At 38.7% G+C, this 21,827-nt stretch overlaps 1 protein-coding gene across 1 annotated transcript in view; it reads left to right on the forward strand.

The window, feature by feature from the left end:
• The window catches only part of LOC118636089, an 87,030-nt gene that overhangs the window by 56,440 nt on the left and 8,763 nt on the right, over positions 1-21,827 (forward strand). Inside the window, exons 6-7 of the mRNA XM_036271142.1 lie at positions 18,363-18,445; positions 19,190-19,328. Coding sequence (XP_036127035.1) covers positions 18,363-18,445; positions 19,190-19,328 — 222 coding nt within the window. The remainder of the gene's footprint in view (positions 1-18,362; positions 18,446-19,189; positions 19,329-21,827) is intronic.

Here is a 21,827-nt window from a genome sequence, read left to right on the forward strand (position 1 = left end):
ACTGGACTGCACAGGCCTCTGTGGAGCCCTAGGTCCCGCAGCTGGCAGCTGGGGGGTGCTGCTGCCCTTGGGGCTCAACTCCTGCTCAGCTTTGGCTGTAGTTTTTGGAGATGGGTCTCAGCTGCTGGTCTGTGCTTCTGTTGCCTGGGGATGGATGTCTGTTCCCCAGCCTCTGTTGCTGGGGGTATATGTGGACTCTGATTGGGCTGCTACTATGGGGGATGGTGCTGGGCTCTGGGCTGTTTGTGGCTTCAGCGACCAGGCACCTTGGGAGCTCCATTACTGTGCACCGGTCTGTGTTGACACAGAGTGTCCACTGGTCCGATGGTGCCAGGTGTGCTGGTGGGCTCAGGTTGCTGGGCCCTAGCTGCTCCCACTGCCTCCTCCCAGGGAAGACCCAGGATCTTGCAAAATGGTGGGACCTCTCCAAGGCGCAGGGAGAAGCGCCTTGAAGGGCCACTTACCGTGGTAACCAGCTGCTCCCGTCCACAGCACAGGAACCTTCTGCTCCGCAGCTCTGCGCTGCTCGGGTTTGGTTGTCCCCATTCACGTCCACTCACACTCTCTCACACACTCACTCAGTCTCTCACACACTCACCCTCCCTCCGGTCCTGCCTGCAGCCATCTTCTGATGATTTCATTTTTCAAGGAACTCAGTCCAGCTTGCATTATTCCACTAGTAAACGTAATAACTGTGTGAAGACTAATCACTAGCAAACGTGCTATAAATAAACTATCAACATGAATAACAAAATATCTTAAATTATACCCACTAAAAGATATACTAGCTATTAGAACAAATATTCTGCTATTTAATAAAATTAATAAATAAATGGAACTTTTTCAGTTAACAGTTTTACTTAATTGTGTTATAACTAGACCCTAGCATTCGTTCAAAAAAGAAGCAAGTTCACAATTCTACTATAAATAATAAGGCCCATTCTCATAAGCTTAATAAAAAATCAGCCTCAATAAATTATTATCATACTCCTATTGTGAATATTGCAGAATAACTGATGCAAATGTGGAAACTGACACTATTAGAATAATATAAATTTTATAGTTGATTGAGTAATTTCATGTACCCTATAAGACAGTACTGTTATACACGTGGTATTTAACCAACCAATCCAATATTTTATTGCTAAATGTTCTATGAAACAATCAAGAGGTACAAGATGTATTTTATTGCCTCTATGAGCTTATAATAAAGTTGGAAAGACTAAAGCAACATATGACATTTAAGTATAGTTAAAATCTAAACAGACTATAAGAGCAATTGTAATTTAGAGAGAAATCAATGCGGGTTAGAATAGTTAGTTTAATCATGGTGAAGTTAGGACTTGAGTTGATTCTTAAAAGATTATCTATGACAGATGCACCAATAATCGATTATGGTAATATACTTGGCAAAAGGTCCAGATCAATATAAAATTATAATGTCAAATGCATGTATGTGGTACTTTTTTATTATCTAAGCCCTAAGAGCTTAGTCTCAGCCTGAATAGAGTGCCTGGTTTTAGCTTTCTCTGTCTTCATCTTACTAACTAATATAGTAGATTAAAAAGAAAACCACTCCCAGCCAAACAAAACTTGAACACTTATGCATGTAGATCCAGAAGAAAAATTATGTATCAACTAGCATAAGGCATGCACACCCATGAAAAAAATTGAAACCAAATGTACATTATGGGACAGATGTTGACATCTGGTCATAAGAATTGCTAAAATATTAAAGCGAATGAAAATCAAGGTCATTATTACAAGCATAGCTGGGTGATGTTATCATTGTTTCCTTAGCAAGAATATTTTTTCAGCCTCAGTTGAGGTCAATTGTTCCTTCTAAAAATGTGAATGTAATCATTTGAGGTTCGAGTAATAGTAATGTGATGTTCTCCAGAATGTAGCGGAGGATCTGGGCATGATGTTGTGGGGTCACAGGATGGTCAAGCCTCGACTATGACTGAGCATTATAACCTTGTGGGAAATAGTCCCATGAAATATAGCCTGACTTCTGCGGCAAAGATAGAGCTGAGAATAGTCAGTGCCAGTGTGCTTGCAAAAGATCAAGTCTCTAGCACTTATTCAAGTTAAATGAAAGAATATAATGAAAAAAAAAATGGTGATTTAGGAATTTGTTATTGTGTTTTCTCTTCTACATTCCCTGCAAAAAAACTAATGGCTCCATTTTCCTTAAAATCCTTGTTCAGTGATCTTTCAATGTGATATATCCACTGTAAACACCTAGCAGTGTAATCCACTGACAGCTTAAATTCTCTCAGTAAGAGACTATCACCCACCCATCCATGTTACCAAAATATAGATTTGATCCTTGACTATTCCCTCTTACTCCCTTGCCATATGAATTAGCAAATCTCATCTGCTGGTTGTTTATATTCTTAAATGCATCGGTTGTCTCCATTTTCATTGCCACCTCCATTGTTCAACTAGCTATCCTCTTTCACCTGGGCTATTACTATAACCTTCTAACTTGTCTATCATATAGTCCTGTCCCACTCCAAACTCTGCCATCTATTTTCCAGAGTAGATCTGGCATGACCTTTCCAAGATAGAAATAAAATCTTATTACTTCCATGATTAAAAACTTTAAAAAATTTTTTTATTGATTTTAGAGAGAAAGGAAGGGAGAGGGAGAGAGAGATAGAAACATCAATGAGAGAACATCGATTGGCCACCTCCTGCATGTCCCCCACTGGGGATCGGGCCCACAACCTGGGCATGTGCCCTGACCTGGAATCAGACCAGTGACCTCTTGGTGCATGGGTCGACGCTCAACCACTGAGCCACACTGGCCGGACTACAAACTGTTTTAATGGTGTGCAGTAATCTATAGGATAAATACGATGTTCCTTTGCATAACTGACAAAGCTTTTCATAGTAAGTTCCCTGCATTCTTTGCCAATCTCATTTTCTATGATTTCCCCTTCACCCATCCTATGTTCTATTTCAAGGTACTTGGAGGTCCACAAGCAATCCCTACATATTCACACTTCCCATGCTTTGCACATGTTCTTTTGTTTGCCACTAATGCCATATCTTTTATTTGATTCTGACTTCTAAATACCTAACAAACTTATACTCATCCTTCAAAATTTAATTTTAAAAAAACCATTCTTTATAAAACCTTTCACTGATAAAGTCAGTCATTTTCTTTGTCTAGTTGCATTCACAGCATCTCTTACACACTGTCCTATAGTGCACACTACATTGAATTATTAGGATATACACCGATATTCTTTATACCTAGCGCTTAGAAGAATGCATAGAACCTAGTAAAGCCCTCAACAATTACACGTTAGATGATTTGTGTGAGTATGTTTACAGATGGTATTTGGTAAATTAATTATAAACAAAATACCACAAATAAAACACATATGTGTGTGTTTTTCAGTCATGGGCCACAGTTTTAATATTAAGTATTTGACCTCCACTCAACACTTGATACTTTCACTCTTTAAAAAAGTAGGAAAATCAAACTAAAGATAATAAAAACAGTTTTAATTAAATGCAAACAAGGGTGTAGCTTTAGTGGGAGTTAATGTATTTTTAGAAGATATGCAAGCATCAAGAGACTAATAGTACTCAAACTTACAGTCTGATAGGGAAGAAAAAAAGTTACAACACAATATTATCACTTCTGTAATTGAGAAGTACTCACAGGATGCTATGTGATTTTATATGTGCCTAACCAAGGGACTGTTAAGGAAGGCTTCCCAGAGATGAGTATGAGTTATTGAACCAAAGAAACAGAATAGATGATTCAAGTGCAAGAGTCCATTAAAAAGCATGGAAGTGAATGAAAGTGTAGCTTATTGAATGACTGTATATGATATATGCAAGTTTCAATACATCTGGAACACAGAGGATACAGTGGTAAAAAAGCATGGTCCAATTCAAAGATTGTCTAAGTCATGATAATGGATATTATTCTGAAGACTGTGAGAGTGAATGGGGAATTGGGGAGGATAACTGAAGAATTTTAAATAGAAGTGTGTCATGATCAGATTTGCATTTTTGGATGGGAGTAAAACAAACAGTTGAAAAGATTGCAGACAGAGACAACAATTATAGTTAAGAAAAAATCTGATCATTGTCTGAACTGACTTAGTACTAATTGAGGTAAAAAATATTTTGAAAACATAAAATCTGTAAGTCTGACTAGATGTGTGTTAAGGAAAAGGGAGAGTCCAGAATACAGTCTTATATTTCTGATCTGGGTACCTGGGTGTTTTGGTTACTGATTTGGGTACTAAGTATACCATTCACTAAGACTAGAAATAAAAGATAACATATTTGGAAACAAAAGTTTTGCCCCTGTTAACTATGAAGATCTTGTGGGTCATGAGGGTAGAGACATACAGTATACAGTTGAATATATAGGTCTGCAGCATAGGAGAAAGGCCTTGGATATAAATATTGATTTGGAGCACATCACCATGGAGATGCTAGTTAAAACTACAGGAATATATTTCTTCCAAATCTTTGCTCTACCCAAAGCTACCCTTCTGGATTCTAGACATTTTAAGTAGACTAGTAGAAGACAGAAAGCAGATAGTAGTAGATTGAGAAGAGAGTGAGTAGTAAAGAAGTAGAGATAGTGTGGTCCACACTTTTAAGAAGATTGAGTGTGAAGCCTCAAGAAATAATGTTATTCTTGAGAAAATTTAGGGTCAAAGAGTTGATGGTAGGATGTGGGACTCAGAAGGAAGGACATATTTCTCATTGAAACTGGAGACAAGTGGGTAAGATTGAGTCCAGGTAAAAATAATTTTGTCTGTGGGGCCTCAAAAAGTTAAGGACATCTTCAGAATTGCATTTTACAAAAATCATTATGAGCGTGTGTGAAGATTGGATTGGAAGTAATTAAATTGCTTTATAAATATGTGCATTCCTCAAGACTGGAGACAAAGAAACAGGGTTTTATCTCTTAAAGAAAGAAGTATAGAAAACCCAACACATTTCTACAAGCCCACATTAGCCAAGAGATTGGATATAACCTGAGGTTATACTGAGCCTGTGGTTGAAATTGAGTGAGCTACAGAAACAATATACAAAAATCACCTGTATTTCTATACACTAGCAATAAAGAATCTTAAAATGAAATTATGAAAATAATTACATTATCATCAAAATGAATATAATATGTAGGAATAAATTTAATAAAAGGAGTGAACAAAACTACTAATTACAAAACATTACTGAAACAAAGTAAAGAAGTCCTTAATGAATAGAAAGACATCCCATGTTCATGAATCAAAAGATTTAATATAGTTAAGATGGCAATACTCCTCAAATTGATATACAAATTTAATGCAAGGTCTATCAAATTTCCAATTGCCTTTCTGGCAGAAAGGGATGCAAGGGAACAGGAACAACAAAACAATGTTGAAAAAGAAGAACAACGTACTCACACTTTTCAACAAACCTACCATAATCACGATGATGAGACTTTGATATAAGAATAGACATATAGCCCTGGCTGGTTTGGCTCATTGGTTAAAGTGTCGGCCCATGGACCAAAGAGTCTAGTTCAATTCCGGTCACGGGCACATGCCTCGTTTGCAGTTTGGTCCTTGGCCTTGGTTTCTCTCTCAAATCTCTCTCTCTCTCTCTCTCTCTCTCTCTCTCTCTCTCTCTCTCTCTCTCTCTCTTTCTCTCTCTCTGCCTCCTTCCCACTCTATCTGAAAATCAGTGGAAAGATATCCTCTGGTGAGGATTTTAAAAAAAGAAGAAGAATGAACATGTATGTCAATGGAATAAAACTGAGTACTTTGAAATAAACCATCACATTACAGTCAGTTGATTTTCAATAGGACACCAGTACAATTCAATGAGAGTAATAATAGTCTTCTAAAAAAATGTGCTGGGACAACTAGATGTTCACATGCAAAAGAATGAAATTGGGCCCTGGCCGGTTTGGCTCAGCGGTTGGAGTATCCGCCTGCAGTCCAGAGAGACCCGGGTTTGGTTCCCTCTAAGGGCACGTACCTCGGTTGCAGTTTGTCCCTGGCTCTGGTTGGTCATGCGGGTGGCAGCCACTCGATGTGTCCCTTTCACTTCAATGTTTCTCTTTCTTTCTCTCCCTCCCACTCTATCTGAACAAAATATTGAAAAAATGTCCTGGGGTGAGGATTAAAAAAAAAAAAAAGAATGAAATTGGACACCTATCTGACACCACATACAATAATTAACTTATAATAGATCAAAGACTAAATGTTTGAGCTAAAACTATACAATTCTTCAAAGAAGAAAACAGGTATAAATCTTTGTGACTTTGGTTTAAGCAATGGTTTATTAGATATGACACCAGAAGCACAAATGACAAAAGAAAAGAATAGGTAATTTGGAAATAAGCAAAATATAAACTTTTTGCTTCAAAAGACACCATTAGGAAAGTAAAAAGACAGACCTAATTGTTTTGGTAAGTCATATGTCTAATAAGGAACTTGTGTCTAGAATATATAAAGAGCTCTTACAACTTGTTTGCTCAGTGATTAGAGCATCAGCCTGCAGACCAGAGTCACAGGTTTGATTCTGGTCAAGGGCATGTACCTTGGTTGCAGTTTGGTCTTGGCCCTGGTTTGGGTCATGCTGGCAGCAACCAATAGATTGCTGTTTCTCCCCCTGGTTGGGTCGTGTGGGGAGTGGGAGGCCACCAGTAGATGTGTCTCTCTCACATCAATGTTTTCTCTCCCTCTCTTACTCTCTTCCTTCCTCTCACCCTATCTGAAAATCAATGAAAACATATCCTCGGATGAGGATTAAAATAAATAAATAAATAAATAAATAAATAAATAAATAAATAAATAAATAAATAAAAAGATAAATAGCCTAATTAAAAGTTTGTCAAATACATTTCTCTAAAGAAAATATACAAATGACAATAAGCACATGAAAAGATGCTCAACATAATATGTCACCAGGGAAATGCAAAATAAGATTCTGTTTCACACCCACTAGTATTGCTATATTAAAAAGACAGACAATAATAAGTGCTCTGAGGATGCTGAGAAATTAAAATTCTCTTACACTGCTGGCAGGAATGTAAAATTGTGCAGGTTGGAAAACAGTCTGGCAGTTTCTCAAAAAGTCAAACAGAGCTCTGAAACTACTTCTAGCTATTTACCCAAGTGAATTAAAAACACTTATCCCACCAAATGTTTTACCTGAATGTTTATAGCAGCATTATTCAAAATAGACAAAAAGTAGAAACTACTCAAAATGCCCATCAATAAATGAATGGATAAACAGAACATGGTTTATTCATAGAATGAAATATTAGTTGTAAAAAAAGAATTAAATACTTGATACATGTTACAACACGGACGACCCTTGAAAACATTGTGCTAAGTGATGAAAGCCCGTCACCAAGGATTACATATTGTATGATTCCATTTACATGGAATATTTAGAATAGACAAATCCATTCAGTCAGAAAGTAGATTAATGGTGGGCTAGGGCAGGGCTGAGAGGGAGAGAATTTTTGGGAAATGATGAATAAATGTTTGTAGGTACAGAGTTTCTTTTAAGGGTGATGAAAATGTTCTAAAATTATAGTGGTAGTGGCACAACGCTGTGAATACACTAAGAAGCATTCAGTTATACAATTTAAGTGAATGAATTTTATGGTATGTAATTTATACCTCAATAAAATATTTTTAAAAGAAATTAAATAAGTGTAAATGACCAGGATTCTCTTACTGTCGTGTTGCACTTTAAATTTTTTGAACTATTTCATGCATGTACTCTTACTTAATCCTTTCATTGTCCTTTGGAGATGGAGGTTAAACTATTTACTTATCTGTTGTGCCTTCTCCCCAAACAATAATATCTGTGCCTCACCTCTATGCTCAAATGCTTGACACATAGAAAGCACTCAATCAAAATATATGACATAAATAATCAAAGAAGTTGTATCCTTATGTTAAAGATTTCCTTTAATATAAACCCAATGAAAAAATATGCCTTGCCACGTATTGGGCTCAGCACTTCATATGCATTATCCCATTTAATGCTCATAACAGAAGCCTCTAAGGCAAATACTATTATTCCCATTTTTAAATGAGGAAAGTGAGTCTCCAATAATACAGAGCTGGTAATCAAACCCTGAGAGTAGATGTGATTACCCCATAAGAACTCATGGATAGTATAACAAATGATAATATAAACTTACCCTTGATCCTCAGGCTCATCCCACTAAATTTTGTGCTCTCTTTCTTATCGCTGCTTCATGTAGGAAGTTATTTAAAATAAAAGGTGATAATTATATTTTCTAATCTAAAAGTGAGGACATGCAATTTGAAAAGTTGTTTTGAACTGTGCATTCATTTTATTTCATTTATTTTTCATCTGTATTTCTTTTTTTTAATTTCTTTTTTTGTTACAGATATTTCTCATTTTTTACCCCATTGGCACCCCCCTCCCCACCCCACCCCTGCCCCGTCCCTGGCTTAGTTGTCCATGTCCATTGGTCATGCATACATGCATATAAGTTCTGTGGTTATCTCTTCCCACCCCCCCCCCCTCTCTTCTGAGGGATGTCAGTCTGTGCCCTACTTCCATGTTTCTGGGTCTACCGTATTCCTCAGACTGTATTTTTTACACAGGCATGGCATCCTATATAGATAATATATTTAGCAAATTTCTATTATTAATGTTTTTCTTTTTTATTGAATTTATTGGGGTGATATGTATTTTTTTATTTTAATTTTTTAATTTTTTTTATTTATTAATTTGGTTTTGTTACAGATGTTTCTCATTTTTCCCCCATTGACACCCTCCTCCCCTTCCCCCCCCCCATCCCATCCCCAGCTTTGTTGTCTATGTTCATTGGTCATATATACATGCATGTAAGTTCTGTGGTTTATCTCTTCTACTGGGGTGATATTGGTTAATAAAATTGTATGTTTCATGTGTGCAATTCTTTTTTTTTTTAAACTTATCATTATTGCTGAATGTATTGAAGATGTTTTTTGTCCTCATTGATCCCCTCCTCCCCACTCCCACACTCTCTTGCCTTCCCCACACTATTGGCTATGTTCATTGGTTATGCATATATGAATATAAGTTCTTTGGTTTATCTCTTCCCACCTCACCTATCCCCTTCCCTTTGAGGTTCATCAGTCTAACAATCAATCTGTACTTCTTAATCCCTTCACCGTTTCCACCCGTTCCCCCAAACTCCCTCCCAAATGGCAACCAACAAAAAGTTCTTTGTGCCCTGGCCAGTTTGGCTCAGCGGTTAGAGCGTCGACCTGTGGTCCAGAGAGACCCAGGTTCGGTTCCTGCATGTACTTTGGTTGCAGTTTGTCCCCGGCCCTGGTTGGGTTGTGCAGGTGGCAGCTACTCGATGTGTCCCTTTCACATCGATGTCTCTCTCTCTCTCTCTCTCCCCCTCTCCCCCCCCTCTCTCTCCTGCTCTATCTGAATAAAAAATGGAAAAAATGTCCTCAGGTGAGGATAAAAAAAAAAATTCCTTGTACCTATGAGTCTGCTTCTGTTCTGCTTGTTCATTTGCTGTGTAGATTCAATTGTTGACAGATAATGTATTTATTGCCATTTTATTGTTTATATTTTTGATCGTTTTCTTCTTCAAGAAAACCCTTCAACATTTCATATAATACTGATTTGATAGTGATCAGCTCCTTTAGGTTTTTCTTTTGTCTGGGAAACTCTTGATATGTCCATTGATTCTAAATGATAGCTTTGCAGGATAGAGTAATCTTGCTTGTAGGTCCTTAATTTTTGTCACTTTATTTCTTGCCACTCCCTTCTGGCCTGCAAAGTTTATTTTGAGAAATTGGCTGAAAGTCTTATGTGAGCTCCCTTGTAGGCAATGAACTGCTTTTATCTTGCTGCTTTTAAGATTCTCTTTTTGTCTTTAACCTTTCGCATTTTGATGATGCTGTGCTTTGGTGTGGACCTCTTTGGGCTCATCTTGCCTGGCACTCTCTGTGCTTCCTGGACTTGTATGTCTGTTTCCTTCACCAAGTTAGGGAAATTTTCCATCATTATTTTTTCAAATAGGTTTCAATTTCTTGCTCTCTCTCTTCTCCTTCTGGCGCCCCCATGATGCGAATGTTGGTATGCTTGAAGTTGTCCCAGAATCTTCTACACTATCTTCATTTAAAAAAATAAAAAATTATTTTTCTTTTTTCTGTTCTGATTGGGTGTTTTTTGCTTCTTTATATTCCAAATAGATGGTTTGCTTCTTGGCTTCACCTATTCTACTATTGATTCCCTGTAAATTATTTTTTATTTCAATTAATGTATCCTTCATTTCTGACTGGTCCTTTTTTTATGCTGTTGATGTTGTCACTAAATTCCTGGAAGTTCTCTTTAAGTTCCTCGAAGTTCTCACTGAGTTCCTTGAAGTTCTCACTATGTTCCCTGAGCATCCTGATAATCAGTGCTTTGAACTCTGCATCTGATTGATTGCTTATCTCCATTTTGTTTAGTTCTTTTCCTGGAATTTTGTTGTTGTTTTTCTTTCATTTGGAACATGTTTCTTTGTCTCCTCATTTTTGGCTGCTTTCCTATGTTTGTTTCTATGTATTAGGTAGAGTTGCTGTGTCTCCTAGGCTTTGTAGGATGACCTATTTTAGTAGATGTCCTGTAGGGTCTAGTGGCAAAGCCTCCTTGATCACCTCAGCTGGGCCCTCAAGATGCACCCCTAGTATGGACACCCTTCTGTTGTAATTGAGTTTTGATTGCTGTTGTCATGTCAATGGTAGGGATTTACTCAGACTGATAAGCTGTAAGGACTGGCTATGCCCATTGACCACTGGCCTCTGACTGCCTTGGAGGATCAGCCATGTAGAAGCCCACTACATAAAGCAAGACTTACTTTAGCAGGGCTCTAGAGTCCACTCACTGAATGTGTCACTTGTGGTTGGGTGGTGGTGCTTTGATATGGTCTAAAGCTGTCCATTGGGTGTGCTGGCTCTGGGGCAAGGTCAGCCTCTGCCTGTGTTCTACCCAGGGCCATGAGGCCTAAGCTACAAAGTGATCGGCAGATGGCTCAGCTTGCAGGTGCCCAGGAAAAGCCAAGTTGTGAACCAAGGCTGGCTGCTTCTAGTGCCAGGCCTGGGGCCGCTTAGTGAGAGATATGGGGCTCACTGAGGCCAGATGCTGCTTGTTTGATAGAATTTAGGAAAACCTGAAGCAGGACCCAAGACAGGCCAATATTTTAGTAAAGCCACTGGAAATAGCTTTGGTGGGCCTGAAAGTTGGGTGGGGCAGGGCCTCAGGGAATCACCAGGGCAGGGCAAACAGTGTAGCCAGGTTGCTGGAGTCCCATATATGGCTACCATCTGCTGCCCCAGGGAAGGGCTCACCAAAGGAACAATGACCTCCAACAGCAAGTTTGTCCAGGAGAAAGCTGTTCCTCCAGCTCTGGCCCCAACGCCAAACAACTAATTTCTTCCCCATAGTTCTCTGATGTCTTTCAAGCTGCCTCCCCCATGCTGGAGCCTGGAGGGAGCAGGTCTGAGTAAATCTGTGTGCAGGCCCTTTAAGAGGAGCTGCCTGGGACTCCCTCAGCCTCAACCTCCCTCAGCCTCAGTTCCTGCTGGTTTTTACAGCCAGAAATGATGGGGACTTCTCTTCCTGGCACTGGAACCCTGGGCTGGGGGCCTGGTGTGGGATAGGGATCCCTTGCTCCTCAGGGAGGACCTTCCCAGATGAGATATCTCTCCTGATTTTAACCACTACACGCGGGTGTGGGATCAGCCTGTCTGCCTCCACCCTCCTACGAGTCTGGATGTGACTTCTTTTATCTAGTAGTTGTAGGACTTCCATTCAGCTCAACTTCAGGTGGTTCTGAATGATGGTTGCTCTGTAGTTTAGTTGTAATTTTGATATCCACATGTACAATTCTATAATACATCATCTGTATATTCTATTGTTTGTTTACCACCCAAAGTCAATTCTCCTTCTATCACCATTCATCCCCCTATGCCTTCTTCTACCTCCCACCATCCCCCTTTCCCTCTGGTAATCAACAATACTGTTGTCTGTATCTATGAGGTGGATTTTTTTGCTTTAATCCCTTCACCTTTTTTTCTTGCTACATTTATTTATTTATTTATTGTTGACAGTATTAAAGATGTCCCCCATATTTTCCCACTTTGCCCCCTTCACCCAGCTCCTGGCCCACCCCAGGCCTTCCCCACACTGTTGTCTGTATCCATAGGTTAAAGATATATGCATATAAGTTCTTTGGTTAATCCCTTCCTGTCCCCCTCACCCCTCCCCTCTGAGATCTGACAGTCTGTTCCACGCATCCATGCCTCTGGACCTATTTTGTTCATCAGTGTAGTTTGCTCATTAGATTCTAGAAATAAGTGAGATCATATGATATTTGTCTTTCTCTAACTGGCTTATTTTGCTTAGCATAATAATCTCCAGGTCTATCCATGCTGTTGCAAAGGGTAAGAGATCTTTGTTTTCTACAGTTGCATAGTATTCCATTGTATAAATGTACACAGTTTTTGTGGGTTTTTTTTTGTTTTTTGTTTTTGTTTTTTAATGCACTCATCTACTAATGGGCACTTGGGCTGTTTCCAGATATTAGCTATTGTAAATAACACTGCTATGAACATAGGGGTGCATATATTCTTTCTGATTGGTGTTTCGGGATTCTTAGGATATATTACCAGAAGTAGGATCGCTGGGTCAAATGAAAGTTTCATTTTTAATTTTTGGAGGAAAAAATACTGTTTCCAATGTGGCTGCACCAGTCTGCATTCCCACCAGCAGTGTACTAGGGTTCCCTTTTCTCCACATCCTTGTCAGCACTTGTTTGTTGAGTTATTGATGGCAGCCATTCTGGAATCCCTTCACTTCACCCAGTCCTGTCACCCTCCTCCCTTCTGACAACTGTAAGTCTGTTCTCTATCTGTGAGTCTGTTTCTATTTTGTTTGTTAGTTTATTTTGTTCATTAGATTCCATATATGAGTGAAAAGAAGTCAGTGTTGTGCCTATAAAAATTTAAGTCATATGATTTCTCTATTAGGTGTAATGCCAGTGGAGGAAACTGAGAAACATGAGTCAGATTCTCCCAGGATTTAAATTACTCAACAGTTGTAAAATGTGTACCTTTGGCAGATGCATTCGTTCTTTCTGGTTTACAATACCTCAGGGTACTGTTCCATGGTACTAACTAGAACTCCAGGGAGGTGACTGAATTTTAATATTTCAATGCAGCTTCCTACATATTCACATAAATGAATGTGTATCTGTGTATTTTATATGTATGTGTGACTTAAAGCAAAAGAAGTATTCCTCAAAACTTTAAAATACTTAATTTCATTAGACATCTGTGCTTCTAGCTAGAGATAATTTAAACATAGCCCAAAGAGTATTAATTAACATGAATTTTTAAAGGAAATTAAGACTCTATTATACTAGTTTGAAAAGCACATTTTAACTATTGTGTTGTGTATTAATACATACTTGATTGTTTTAAACTTGTGGTCTCAATGAATTGTTTTAACCCCATTTATATATATTTATGGATTTTTTTTCAGTCATAAGTGTTCAACTTTTCTCTGAATTTTGCAGGCTGTCTAGCATAGATTAAAGAACATTTAGAAAATTAAAATTCTCTTCACAACTGATCCAGAAGAAATCAAATGGGGGCCTACGTAAATATTTTTGGTGAACAAGGCTATTACTTGGGACAGAATTAGGGAAAAATAACCAGTCCCTTTCTAGGGGGATGAAAACTATTGACCTCTTTCCCTTTCTTCCATTTCTTTGACTCACTTATTCCGTGGATAGGTGACCACTATTTGCCAGATCTTACATACCCAATGGCTATCTCAGTAGGTTTTGGAGGCTGCCAAATTTTCCCTGTGGGTGTTGGTGTTCTGCTGTTTGTGGCTCCCTCTACTGGGTTTGGATGAGCCTGGGTGGGCCCACGTTAAACACCACTGTCAAGTCTTACTTTCCTGGGTAGATTTGCAAGCCCAGGAAAGGTTCAGTTATCCTCTAGCTTTTTCCTGGTGGCTAGTAATCTCAGTTACTCAGTGCCTTGGAATGTAGCCCTGGTGTTCTGCCTAAGAGTATTTCCAGAGGGTGGGATAGATGCTGGTTGTTAATGAGCCTCAATCTTTATTCCTTTGCCTCACCTGGGAAAGGCTGAATCTCTGGGGGTGGGGGTGGGCTGCTGCTTTTCCCCACAGCTCTGGGAAGGAGCACACTGGCCACCATCTTTTGTGGCCATGACTCAGCAATAACTCTGAGTGTCCTCCAAATCCCGGGTATCCCCACAGAGTTCCAGCCCAGTATGCTCTCCCTGTGCCCCAGCCCCCAGGTGAGTGGCTGTGGCTAGTTTAGCGCTCTGTACAGGCTCTCTGGGCTGTGGAGCAGGCTTGGTCTTCATTCCTCAAGGGCACTGCTCACAGCTAAGACTGCTGCTGTCAGTGGGCTCCCAGCCCGCCACCCTCTCACGTCTCCGCAGATCCTACCGGTCCTGTCCTGCTGCTTTTCTGTTGCTTTTTCCTCCAGGATTTGTCTTTACTTTAGTTGTAACTCCCCTTTGGTCCTGGGAGATCATCTGCGTGGCTTCTATTCACTCCGCCTCTTTTTTCACATCCTCTAAGCCTATCTTGTGTGCAGCTGGGTAGCACAGGTCTTTCTGGTGTCCCCCGCATCCCGCAGGTCCCGTGGGTAACTGGATCGCACAGTCCCTCTGGGGACCCGGCTCTATGCCTATTTTATGGGCTGCTGAGTGGCACAGGCCTCTCTGATGCTTCAGCACCCCGCAGGTCCCACATGTAATTGGATGGCACCGTGCCTGCTGTGTTGCAGGGGCCTCTCTGGTGCTTCAGCACCCCAGAGGACCTGTGGGTAACTGGATCACACAGTCCCTGCTGAGTTGCACAGGCCTCTCTGGTGCCCCTGCACCCTGCAGTTCCCATGGGCAGGCCGCTGGATCATACCAGTCTCTCTAGGGCTTGGGCTTCCCACTGCACTTGTGAGCTACTTGACTGCACAGGCCTCTGTGGAGCCCCAGGTCTTGCTGCTGGTGGCTGGGAAGTGCTGCTGCCCGGTGGTGCTCAACTCCTGCTCAGTTTTTGCTGTAGATTTTGAGATGGATCTCAGCTGCTGGTCTGTGCTTCTGTTGCCTGGGGATGGATTTCTGCCCCCCAGCCTCTGTTTCTGGGGTTATAGCTGGACTCTGATCAGGCTGCTCCTCTGGGAGGTGGTGCTGGGCTCTGGGCTGTCTGCAGCTTCTGTGACAGGCACCTTGGGAGCTCCACTACTGTGCACCGGTCTGTGTTGACACAGAGTGTCTACTTGTCAGATGGTGCCAGGTGTGCTTGTGGGCTCAGGTTGTTGTGCCCTAGAGCTCCCACTGCCTCTAGAAGCTCCCACTGCCTCCTCCCAGGGAAGACCTGGGATCTTCCAAAATTGTGGGACCTCCCCTGGGTGCAGAGGGAAGTGCCCTGAAGGGCAGCTTACCCAGGTAGCAGGCTGCTCCCGTCCACAGCACAGGAACCTTCTGCTCCATGTCTCTGCACCGCTCGGGTTTGGTTGTCCATCTTCATATCCACTCACACTCTCTCACAGACTCGCTCACTCTCTCTGGAGGTTTTTTTAATCATGCATTTTAAAACCTGAAATTCATCTGAGAAACTCAGATCAAATCCTCCTTGGTGTAATCTATTCCTGGTTCTGGGTATTGCTGTCATAGATAGAGCCTTAATCTGTAATAATTAGTAAAACCTTATTGGCATTGGAAAAGAGAATGAATAGGACAGCCACTTTGTCTGTGACATCCAATATATGGAGCACCTAGTCAGGCTATCTGAGATAGATTAGATGGACCTATGTGTCTCTCTGCATACAATGTTTTTACTCTTTGGAGTTTCATCAGAGTTCAAGCAACTTCTTTTCAGTTCTTTACTTTTCCAACCCTCAGATGTTTTACTCACTGATCATGCGTTAAATGTGAATCTGCTCACTTTACCATGCTTATCATGACCTGATGGCCCCCTCCACATGTTTATTATTTTATCCTTTGAAACTGTGGAGCTGAACCATGGTTTAATGCTATACTGAACACATCTGTCCCACACTCTCACAGTGTCAACCTCACTGTGGTTGGTGAATAATGAAATCAATGATTGTGCCTATGTAACACCAAATAGGGTTTTTCAATGTTTTTTTAAAATGAGACATGAAAGAGGTATTTCCTTTGATACAGAAATTAGAAGCCATATTGACTGTGTTTCTAAAAAACAAGGGGATGCTCATCTTTGGGTCCAACAATGGTGATTTCAAAATAGGGTGACCAGGATAGTCCCACTTTCTGTTGGTTGTTCCAATGTAAACATTAATAGTACCCCCATCACACTCATAAGTGTTCTTGTTTGGATGATAAATTATATGCTAACTATACTTCAAGGGTCTGAAATATCCACTAACTCTGGAAAAAACTGGCTTCAGTGGCTAGCTGCCATTTTTCTTGATCCCCATGTGCTCATACCAGTAGAGTGCCACACTACTATCACCACTACTAGTAGGGCCTGATGTCAAAAAAAAAAAAATCACCGTGTTAGTCTGGCCCTGCCTTTTACTGTATAATTTTCTACTCTGAGGTTCTGCCTGAAACACTTGTATACATCTACCTAGTTGAAATCAAGGGTTGGGTATAGATTAATGAGTTTAAATTAGGCTAAAGCTGGAAAAATAAAAGGTAAAAAACAGATTCTTTACATGCTGAGACCCCCCCCCCAATTTCCTATGGGATCCTTCTTCCCAATATATCAATACTGTTGAAGCTAGAGAATCTGGGTTATGGCCCCCAAATCCAAATTATAGATAGGCATCTTTTAGTCATATCAGGTATACTATTTTATTGAATGCCAGAGAAAAAGGTCTGGGCCCTTTAAGACCTGATGACAGAGTGTTCAGGTACCCTTGACTCTGTCCATTATGACATCAGGGAGCAAAAATCAGAGGGAAGCTTTCTTTACAAGGTTACTTACTGAAAATACTCTTTCAGGAATAATGGTTTTCTTTCTATGTTTTCTCTTGGTTTTTTGTTTAATTGTAAAGAAGATTATAAAAAACAAGCAGAAAAAGAAAGCCCAACGCGAAAAAAAAGCTATTTAAACAACAGAGGACTAAGGTCTGTCTCATTCTTCTTGTTTGTATTAGTTTGTCTTTTTAGATGATATATAATCTTTATCTGACCTTTAATATTATTTCCAATTGAATATTAACCACCCCTTATGGGTAGTTGTGGCCATGAGCTAGAACTTTAGGATGAGTCATGGTGTATATTTCATATGTTATTTATTTTTTTAAATCAAAGTACAAAGGATTATTATATAGTCTGTATCACATTTTCCAATGTCAAAATATATCTATCAAAGTAGCTAGTTAAAAATATCCTTGATTTCAATATAACTCCATCAAAATGGCCATACCGCAATGTACGTACCCACCTATAACCAGTGTGGCTATAAGAATAAACTCTGGGTAGATCTGGTCTGGATCCACTGTTATATGCTTCAAGTGTGTGTCAAAATGCCAATTTCTTGCTTCAATGCTCATTTACTACAATTTACTTTTTGCTTATACACTTAAAGTATAGAGTTTAAGTACCAAGTCTTTATCAATTGATTCATATGTATTAACTTCCCTCCAAAACTCTCTGCACTATACCATCACTGTTTAATGATAAAGCTCTCTATATTTACCTTATGTATTCTGTATCTGAGTTACTTTGTGAACTGTATTTTCTCTGGGGATAAGTGTTTTACACATAGTGACAATAGGAAGTGGAGTCTGTATTTAAACTTTTGGGCTGGAAGGGTCACTTAAGGCTTAGAGTTGCAGGTGAAATGAATCTTCCATTTGCATTTCTCCTTCAGTAAGCCATTCTCCATTGTAGGTAAGTAGGTAGGTCGGTAGGTAGGTAGATAGATGACAGGTAGATAGATGATGATAGATAGATAGATGATAGATAGATAGATAGATAGATAGATAGATAGATAGATAGATAGATAGATAGATAGATGATAGATGATAGATACATAGATACATAGATAGATACATAGATAGATCATAGATAGATAGATAGATAGATAGATAGATAGATAGATAGATAGATAGATAGATGATAGAGACTTGCTAAGGTATCACTAAAATATAAAAGCATTTGCCTTTTAGCAATACCTTTGTCATTTTTTTTAGATCAGTCCTGGAGATACCTTGACATTGAGATATTTAATATACAAAAATCAATGTGAGCTATTGTATTTCAAATTTTCTTTAAAATCATGGCTAACTGTTTTCTCTTTTCCTTAAAAAAATCTATGTGCAGAACCCCAGGACCTTATCACTTCAAAATGTCCGTCCTACAAGTCCTTCATCACCACCACCACAATTCGCTGAAAGAAATTACAAGTAAGCTATCTCTTAAAAAGGAAGGTGAAAGCTCATAAATACTAAAAAAATAAATAGGGTTTTATTTAGAAAGAATTTTAGTAGAGAGTTTTATGTATTTGTTTTCTAGTAGGAAGGGGGGTTGTAGAGAGGAAAGAGTATAGTAAGAGATAACTATGAATACATATTTGTGTTCATGCCAGAGTAGAAGATAATTCTTTAACACATTTCCTAAGAAAAAGTCAGCACTGACCAAAATTAATCTGTAATATTTTAAAATTGTGCTTCCTTCATTTATCTAAGTATCATAGTAATTTCTCAGATATTCTGCAAAGGAACATAGCAAATATTCCCCAACAAAACCCCTAATTTTAGTGAAAAATAGAATAAAAAGAGAATTTTTTTTGTATTATGAGATGTCATTATTTTATTATATCTACTATATCAATCTAATGTGGCTTCTGGATGTTTATATGATTTCACTTATTTACTTCCTATAGAATATAGTGATAAGAATTTATTTCATCATAAGTCAACACTATGTGAGTTTTTTATTTTTATTTTTTAAGTATCCTTGGGCCAGGGAAACAAAAGAAAAACTAAACAAATGGAAGTACATCAAACTAAAAAGTTTTTGCACAGCAAAATGTAAAGACAAGCCACTGAATAAAATAACATATTCGCCAATGCATCTGATAAGGGGTTAATATAAAAAATTTATAAATATACTAAAATATTTTGTGTTCATTTTTTCATTTAAAATAGCTGTATGCTTCATAAACCCAGAGAAGATAATCATCACATCTATCCATCTTATAATTGGAATGGCTCTCTGGAACCAGCTAAACATGAAGCAAATTATGGGAACAAGTATTCTTCAACCACGCACATGAAGCCACTCTTCGTATGTATCATGCATTTCAATTTCTATATACATACGGTTATCATCACCATAATTTAAGATAACACAATGATAAGACCTTGCTATAGCAAAATGATAATGACAGAATCAGTTGTGATACAGATATTGAAATTTAAGTTTATAAGACTCACTATTACTATTTCATTGTATAAAATGAGATTAAGAAATATGAGTCAATGGTACAGTATATATAATATTTCATAGGTCTTAATATACTGTATACATATAAATGGTACTATATATAAAATGTTATATATAAAGAATATATGAATCATATTAGAATATTAGTCAATGGAATAGTATATATAATACCTCATGTCTATTAATATAATATATACATATATATGTATATTTACTTAAATTTGCAACCTTTACAAAGGAGATTAGAGATCAAAAGAAGATTGGTTAAATGCCATTAGACTCTCAGAGGTCCAACTAGTCTTGTTAATATAATCGTTACATTGTCATAACTTAACAAGGCAAATGCTATTTTGTGCTTTATTATACTTAAATAGAACATTAAATGGTACATAACTCAACTAATGCTGAACACCATCTAATGGCTGATCTCTAGTTTGAAACATTAACAATTAACATAAAATGTTAACTTTTGTGTTTCTGTATACAAGTGTTTAAAAACAGCAGAGAAAATCAGTGAAATGTATTCTCACTTTAAAAGTTATCTTTATGGATTTTGTTGACAAAGGCAATTAATTACATAAATAGAATAAGTACCTGGTGTTTGTTTACATTTTCAGTTGTTTTTGTTTTAGTGTGGGGAACATTTTTAGGTAAGTTGACCACATGAAAAAATACCTTTCCCCAAGAAGTCCACTATGGGGAGACTGATATCACTAAGAAGGCAATGTAGGTCATTTGTGACTTCACCTCCCCTCACTAGAAGAACAACAAACAGACATTTATGAACAAAACACCAACTGAGAAAATCCTAAGACACAGGTAGGAGGCTGAAGCACCCCCACACACCACAGAAACAAAGAGAGTCTGCATTAGATGGTTAAGAGAACTGCCTACACAGTGACTGTATTGCTTCACCACAGGCCAGTGCAGTACCATGCAGAAAGGTCTCCTGAGTCTCAGGTTCCTCCAGTGGGAAAACAGAGCCCAGCACTCTGACCAGGGAATGCACTGGGATGCTTATTTGCTTGATTTGGGTTCTCAAAGGAGGAGTTTTGCTGGCCTTAGAGCCTGGTTTGCACACATTCAGTCAAGGGGCTGAGTCATAGATCCACCCATAGAGGAGAATGTCTCCTGGTCAGATGAGCTGGAGAGAGAACCCGGAAGCTGGGTGCCTATAGTGCTCCAGCTGGGAGATGGGAAGAGCTGACTGCCCCCAGAGAAAAGCCAATATTTGCCATGGTAGGGGGGCTTTCCTGCTACACTCAAGCAAGGGGATTAATTCATAGCCAAGGTTGAGGGTAGTTCCCAGCACATTCCAAATAGAAAGCTTGTTTGGAAAAAAGTAGAAGAGGCCTAGAGTGGCCCCTCCCAGTCCTGTCCAAGCAAGGGAACTGAAACAGAGCCATACCCACTGTGGAGAGTGTCTCCCAGCCCCACCTGACCAGAAAAAGAGATTAAAGGGGAAATAAAAGTTTATTGACTCAAATGAAAATAGAAACACAACAAACCCATAACTTATAGGATGCAGCAAAAGCAGTTCTCAGAGAGAAGTTCATAGCAATAAATGTCTACATTAAGAAATTAAAAAAGGTTTCAAAAAGATAATCTAACTCTATACCTTAAGTTTCTAGAATAAAAAGAAAAAACTGAGTTCAAAGTTAGCAGAAGAAAGGAAATAATAACATCTAGAGCAGGAAGAAATAAAATAGATAACAGAAAAATAGAAAAAAAGTAATCAATGTAAGAGTTGGTTTGCTGAAAAGGTAAACAAAATTGACAAACCCTTTGCTAGACTAATCAAGAAAAAAAAGAGACAAGACCCAAATCAACAAAATTACATATGAAAAAAAAAAAAACAATATAACTCATACCACAGAAATACAAATGATCATAAGAGGCTAGTGTAAACAGCTATACGCCAAAACAAACAAGCAAACAAACTGGACAACTAGAAGAAATCGAAAAATTATTGGAAACATGCGACCTACCAAGACTAAATCATAAAGAAATATAAAATCTGCATAGACCAATTACTAGTAAAAAGATTGAATCCGTAATAAAAAAAATCTCCCAACAAAGAGAAGTCCATTGTGGAATATAATGAACATAACAGTCTGAGGATTAGGGTAGACCCAGAGACATGAAAGTAGGGTACAGACTGACAATCCCCAGAAGAGGGGGTGGCGGGGGGTGGGAAGAGATAAACAACAAAACTTATATGCATGTATGCATAATCAATGGACACGGACAACAAAGCCTGGGACGGGATGGGGGAATTGGGGGAAGGAGTCAATGGGGAAAAAAAGGAGAAACATCTGTAACAAAAATAAAATAATAAAA

The sequence above is a fragment of the Molossus molossus genome, unplaced genomic scaffold (assembly GCF_014108415.1).
Source record: "Molossus molossus isolate mMolMol1 unplaced genomic scaffold, mMolMol1.p scaffold_m16_p_2, whole genome shotgun sequence".
NCBI classification, from domain to species: domain Eukaryota; kingdom Metazoa; phylum Chordata; class Mammalia; order Chiroptera; family Molossidae; genus Molossus; species Molossus molossus.